The 6,577-nt window shown below is 61.0% G+C and overlaps 1 protein-coding gene across 1 annotated transcript; it reads right to left on the bottom strand.

The window, feature by feature from the left end:
- Nucleotides 1-5,617: 5,617 nt before the first annotated feature.
- Nucleotides 5,618-6,331, bottom strand: LOC130143528 (salivary glue protein Sgs-3-like; the record flags this gene model as incomplete). The annotated part of the gene is made up of 1 exon (XM_056326220.1): nt 5,618-6,331. A coding segment is annotated over exon 1 (714 nt), but the record flags the coding sequence as incomplete, so codon positions are not given.
- Between the last annotated feature and the right edge of the window lie 246 nt (nt 6,332-6,577).

Genomic DNA, 6,577 nt, shown 5'->3' with positions numbered 1-6,577 from the left:
TATGGGGGGTCAGGGTCCCCTATGGGGGGGTGGGGGGTCTCCTATGGGGGGTGGGGGGTCCCCTGTGGGGGGGCAGGGAGTCTCCTGTGGGTGGGAGAGGGTCCCCTATGGGGGGTGGGGGTCCCGTATGGGTGGGTGGGGGGTCTCCTGTTGGTAGGAGGGGGTCCCCTATGGGGGGCGGGGTCCCCTATGGGGGGTGGGGGGTCTCCTGTGGGTCGGAGAGGATCCCCTATGGGGGGCGGGGTCCCCTATGGGTGGGTGGGTGTCCTACGTGGGTGGGGGTCCCCAGCATGGAGACCCTGGGTAGGTGTGGGGAGGGGTTACCCCCCCTAAAAACAAGGGGCGGCCGCCGCTTGTAGCCCCCTCCCCAAATCTACGCTGGGGTTGCCCCAGTATAAACCAGTCTCACCAGTGGAGCCAGTCTAGTGTCTTTATTGGGGGTCCAGCCCCAGTTTTAAGTGAGGGGGGGGGGAGGGGAAGTGGGGGGGCCTGATCCTGGGGGGGGGGGAGGGTCACGGCCCGAAAGTGCTTATGGGTATGAGGTGATGTCAGCACCTTAAAATTGGGGGTCATGACCTCCCCAGAAAGGCCATGACCTTGATCATGACCTCCCAGAGAGGTCATGACCTTCACCATGACCGCCCACAAAGGCCATGACCTTGATCATGACCTCCCACAAAGGTCATGACCTTCATCATAACCTCCCAGGGAGGCCATGACCTTGATCATGACCTCCCAGAGAGGTCATGACCTTCACCATGACCGCCCACAAAGGTCATGACCTTGATCATGACCTCCCACAAAGGTCATGACCTTCAGCATATTGATGGGATGAGGATGAGGACCCCCCACTATGGGGTCAAAGCCCCCCCTGCCCCCCCCCCCCCCTTTAGCAGGGTGTGGGCTCTCCCACAGTTTCAGGGACCCCCACCCTGGTGGTGGTGCCCATGGTGGGGGGTGGGGGGGGGTGACACCTCCATCCTGGTGCTCCACCCCCACCCCCTGGCTCAGAACAAGGTGAAATCCGGCCTCGGGAAGTGGACCTGTTAATGGGGGGGGGGGGGGCGACACAGAGGGGGGGGGTCAGCAGGAATCGGGGGGTCCCCACCCCCCCACCCCCCCCGGCGGTGGGCATTGGGGGGAGGGGCGACTCACCTGTGCCGAGGAGTCCACAGAGTCGAGGTTGACCTGGTGGCTGTCCTCAACGGCGCCTGTGGGGGAGGGGCTTCATCAGGGACTTTTTTTTTTTTTTTTGGGGGGGGGGGCACAAGATGTCTCCCCCCAACCCCATGGGGACCCCTCCTCTACCCCCCCCCCACCCCCCCACCTTGGTTCTTGAAGGTGAAGCTCCCTGGGAGGCTCCACACCTCGTCTCCGTCTTCGTACCACCTCTTCTTCATCGCCTTCTCGGTGCTGGAGAGAGCGGGGAAGGGGATGCACGTGGGGGTGGGGGTCCCACCAGAAGGTCTAACCCTTGCCTGGACCTACCAGCCCCTCCCCCATGCAAAGAACCAAGCTCCCCCCCCCACCCCCAACCACCCCACCGAGCTTCACCCATGTTGAGAAACATGATCTTCAAACCCATCAGCTGAGGAACATCTTGACCTTTAAACCCATCAGTTGAGGAACATCTTGACCTTCAAAACCATCAACCCAACGAATCCAGAAGACCCCACCCCACCCTAGAGAGGACAATGGGGACAGACCCCCTCCCCCCAAACCCACTTCCACCACCTCTTCCCCATCACCTGTAGTAGAATCTGGTCCTCCGAGCTCGGAAGAGGAAGATGGTGAGGATGGCGACCACCACCACCAGCACAGCCACGGCCAAGCCCAAGCCCACCGCCACCTTGCTGACCCGGCTCTTGCACCGATCGTCTTGGTACCAGTAGATATCAGTCTCGTCACAGCTGTAGGGGGGGAGGGGTTGGGGGGGGTTGTCAACGCCAAGCGGGGACCTCCAGAACCCCCCACCCCATTTTGGCAAACTCGAGACCTTCTTGGAGCAAGAGCCTGCTCCAAACCTGGGGTTTGATCCATTTCCATGGGGAGAAGAGCTTGGAGGTGGCCACGGAGGTAGACCACAAGGGTTGGACAAGCGTGGAGCAAGATCCTGCTCCATCCCTGCAGGATTTTTGACACAGTTCTACACAAAGAAGAGCTCGGACGTGGCCATGAAGGTGGCCCAGAAAGGTTGGACACATGTGAAGCAAGACTCTGCTCCAACCCAAGGTTTTTTGACCCATTTCCATGTGGAAAAGAGCTTGGAGGTGGCGATGGAGGTGGACCACAAGGGTTGGACATGTGTGGAGCAAGACCTTGTCCAGCTCAAGGTTTTTTGGCCCATTTCCATGTGGAGAAGAGCTTGGAGGTGGCCACGGAGGTGGACCACGAGGGTTGGACACGTGTGGGATGGGTTTGGAGGTGGGCGGTGGCCCTACTCAAGCCCTTACAAGCACTGTGGACCTCTCGAGGTGATCCGACACTGCCCCTTGTTGCAGTCAATGGTGCTGGAGGTGTCCGGGGTGCAGTTGGAGATGCAGTAGAAACCAGAGCTTGTCAGGTTGGGGAAGAAAAAGTCCTGGTAGCCCTCAGGCACCTCCCGCCGGCAGTAGTCTGGAGAAGACAAGAGGGGTGGTTTGGGGGGATGTTGGCCACCCCAACCCCGGCTGCATCCCCCACCTCGGTGGGGCAACCCCATCTGCTCACCCTCTTCGTTGAAGTTGAGCGACGTGTTGGCGAGCACCACGTCGGTGAAGTTGAAGCACAACTCACCTGCAGAAGAGGTAATGTGGGGGACGTGTCCCACCACCCATGGGTGGCCGGGAAGCTGTCCCCTCCACCCCTGTGGGTTGCCCATCTCCTCCCCACCCCCCCTTCGGGAGGTTCACAAGTACCATCCGTGCAGTTGAGGCAGCGCCGCTGCCGCCCAAATCTCTTCCTGGAGGTTCACCGTGATGTTGTGGAGCTTCTCCTGGGCTTGGGCGGTCATCATCAGGGTGATGATGACATAGTGATCCACCACAATGCTGCCGGACCTGGTGGGAAAAGCCACCATCCCGTCACAGATGCCCTTTTCCCAAGGGATTACCCCAGCTCTGGGGGAGGGGGGGGATGGTTGGTGCACCCCAACACTTTCTTCCTGTTGGCCAATGGCCCAAGACTCACAGCAGACGCACGACCTGGATGCCCTGGTAGCCCTCGATGTTGCGGTAGACCACGTCTATCTGGAAGAGAAGAGGTCTCTAGGGTGGGGGGATGTCAGGATCCCTATCCCCTTCCTCTCCTCCTGGATCTCCCTCATCTTAGGTGCCCCCCCATAAACACGTCCCAGAGAAGATCACACAGAGATCTTCCAGCCCCACACGGGATGGGTTTGGATGAGCAACCAGATGTGTCCTGACCCCCAGTAGGGTCAACCCCCTCCCCTCATCCCTCTACCTGCTTTGTGAAGTTCTCACAAACTCCATGTAGGCTAAAGAGCTGTTGTCTTGGAGGTCATCGGTTAAATTCCGGTTGGTGACCCGCAGTTTCACCTGCACCGTCCCGTTTGTTTCTGTTGAGGCAAGGAGAAGGATGCAGGTCAAGGACGTTGAAGAAGACGAGGACAGAAAACCCCCTCCCTGGTGGGAAGGACCCCAACGTCTCCATCAAACGCCCACAGCTTCAGGGTTTGTTGGAAAAGAACCAGGAGAAGCTTCTTCTCCAGCCGTTGTGAGCAACCAGGAGCTTCTCTAGAGGTCAGCAGCCCACTGGCATTGAGCCCACCACGGTGGCCCTCACACACTTGAGCTCCTGAGGGTTCTACTGAGCCTTAATTACCCTGAGAAGCCTCACCAGGGACCTCCACCATCTGCTTGTTGGTCCAGGACTTGCATTTAAGCCCACACCAGAAGCTTGAACTCTGGTGGAAGGTGACCAACCTCTGGACCTAACTCTGATCCCAGCTCCTGGCCATCGTTTGGACCTGTGTCATTGTCCCACCTTCCTGTGTGGTCCTCCCCTCCCTCTGGGGTGGTGACCGTGGGTGGTGACTATCACCTCCACCCATTTTTGGGTGGGGAGAACGTTGCTTGTGCTGTGGATGCTCTTGGGTCACCCTTTCCCCCAGCTGTAGACCACCCCTTGCTGTTGCTTCTGGCCATGTAGGCTTGGTCCTCCACCAGAGGAACCCCCCCAAGAAAGGTTTCCTACCAGCGTTAGTTTCGATGATGGTACTGATGTCGTCACACGTGTCACCCGTGAAGCCGGTGGGACACTTGCAGTGACCGTCCACCCAAGTACCTCCGTTGTTGCAGATCCCTGGGTAAAGACCAAGCCAAGGGGGTGAAATGACATGGAGGAGAAAGAACCCAACGGTGGGGTCTGGAGAAAAAAGTGGGCTGGCACGTACCTGGAGTGGTGGTGGGATGGGGGGTGGTCGTGGTGGTGGGATGGGGTGGGGTGGTGGGATGGGAGGTGGTTGTGGTGGTGGGACGGGGCGGGGTGGTGGTGGGATGGGAGGTGGTTCTGGTGGTGGGACGGGGTGGGGTGGTGGTGGGATGGGAGGTGGTTCTGGTGGTGGGATGGGGCGAGGTGGTGGGATGGGAGGTGGTTCTGGTGGTGGGATGGGGTGAGGTGGTGGGATGGGAGGTGGTGGTGGGATGGGGGGTGCTCGTGGTGGTGGGACGAGGGGTAGTGGTGGAATGGGGGGTGGTTGTAGTGGTGCGAGGTGAACTGGTGGTGGAACTGATGGATGAAGAGCTGCTGGCAGTAGAACTGCTGCTGTTGGTGATGGGAGAGGAAGTCCTGTGGGGATGTGACGTCATGGCGGGAATGGTGGATGAAGAGCTGCTCATGGGAGAACTGGCTGTGTTGGTGAAGATGGTCACCGTGTCGGTGGACGATGAGTTGGTGGGCGCCAGTGTGCTGGAGCCCATTGTGGTGGCTATCATGGAGGTGCTGGCAACTGTCGTGGTTGGCCCAGAGGTGCTGGCGACTGTCGTGGTGTGCCCAGAGGTACTAGTGGCCGTTGTGGTGGGCCCTGTGGTGATGGTAGCCATTGTGGTGGGACCAGAGGTGCTGGCAGCTGTCGTGGTGGGCCCAGGAATGCTGGCGAAAGTTGTGGTGGGCCCAGAGGTGCTGGCGACCATGGTGGTGGGCCCAGAGGTGCTACTGGCCATTGTGGTTTGCTCAGAGCTAATGGACACCATCGTGGTGGGCCCAGGGGTGCTGGCAACTGTCGTGGTGGGCCCAGAGGTACTGGTGTCCTTCGTAGTGGGCCCAGAGGTGCTGGTGACGGTCGGGGTGGGTCCAGAGGTGCTGGTGACCGTCGTGGTGGGCCCTGTAGAACTGGCGACCATCGTGGTGGGCCAGAGAGGCTGGTGACTGTCGTGGTGGGCCCAGAGGTGCTGGTGGCCATTGTGGTGGGCCCTGTGGTGCTGCTGACCATCATCGTGGGCCCAGTGTTGCTGGAGGCAGTTGTGGTGGGCCCGGAAGTGCTGCTGACCATCGTGGTGGGCCCAGAGCTGCTGTCGACTATTGTGGTGGGCCGAGAGCTGCTGGCGACAGTTGTCATTGGTCCAGAGGTGCTGGTGTCCATTGTGGTGGGCTCAGAGGTGCTGGCGACAGTCGTGGTGGGCCCAGAGGTGCTGGTGACCGTCGTGGTGAGCCCAGAGGTGCTGCTGACCGTCATGGTGGGCCCAGAGGTGCTGGTGACAGTCGTGGTGTGGACAGAAGTGCTGGCAACTGTTGCGGTGGGCCCAGAGGTGCTGTCAGCCATTGTGGTGGGCCCAGAGCTGCTGGCGACCTTCGTGGTGGGCCCTGTGGTGCTAGCGACCGTCGTGGTGGGCCCAGAGGTGCTGGCGACCGTTGTGGTGGGTCCAGAGGTGCTGGCGACTGTCGAGGTGGGCCCAGAGGTGCTGGAAGCAGTTGTAGTGGGCCCAGAGGTGCTGGCGACTGTCGTGGTGGGCCCAGTGGTGCTGTCGGCCATTGTGGTGGGTCCAGAGCTACTGGCGACCATTGTGGTGGGCCCTGCAGTGTTGGTGATGGTCGTGGTAGGCCCAGAGGTGCTGGTGTCCTTCGTGGTGGGCCCGGAGGTGCTGTCGACTGTCGAGGTGGGCCCAGAGGTGCTGGAAGCAGTTGCAGTGGGCCGAGTGGTGCTGGCGACCGTCGTGGTGGGCCCTGTGGTTCTGGCGACCGTCGTGGTGGGTCCTGTAGTGCTGGAGGCCATTGTGGTGGGCCCAGAGGTGCCGGTCGCTTTTGTCGTGGGTCCAGAGGTGCTGGTGACCGTCGTAGTGGGCGCAGTGGTGCTGTCGGCCATTATGGTGGGCCCAGAGCTGCTGGCGACCATTGTGGTGGGCCCTGTAGTGCTGGTGACGGTCGTGGTAGGCCCAGAGGTGCTGGTGTCCTTCGTGGTGGGCCTGGAGGTGCTGTCGACTGTCGTGGTGGGCCCTGTGGGTCTGGTGACAGTCGTGGTGGGCCCAGAGGTGCTGGTGGCCATTGTGGTGGGCCCAGAGGTGCTGGCGACCATTGTGGTGGGCCCAGAGGTGCTGGTGTCCATTGTGGTGGGTTCAGAGGTGCTGGTGTCCATTGTGGT

The sequence above is a fragment of the Falco biarmicus genome, unplaced genomic scaffold (assembly GCF_023638135.1).
Source record: "Falco biarmicus isolate bFalBia1 unplaced genomic scaffold, bFalBia1.pri scaffold_360, whole genome shotgun sequence".
NCBI lineage: Eukaryota > Metazoa > Chordata > Aves > Falconiformes > Falconidae > Falco > Falco biarmicus.
This window is presented reverse-complemented; position numbering and strand designations above follow the sequence as displayed.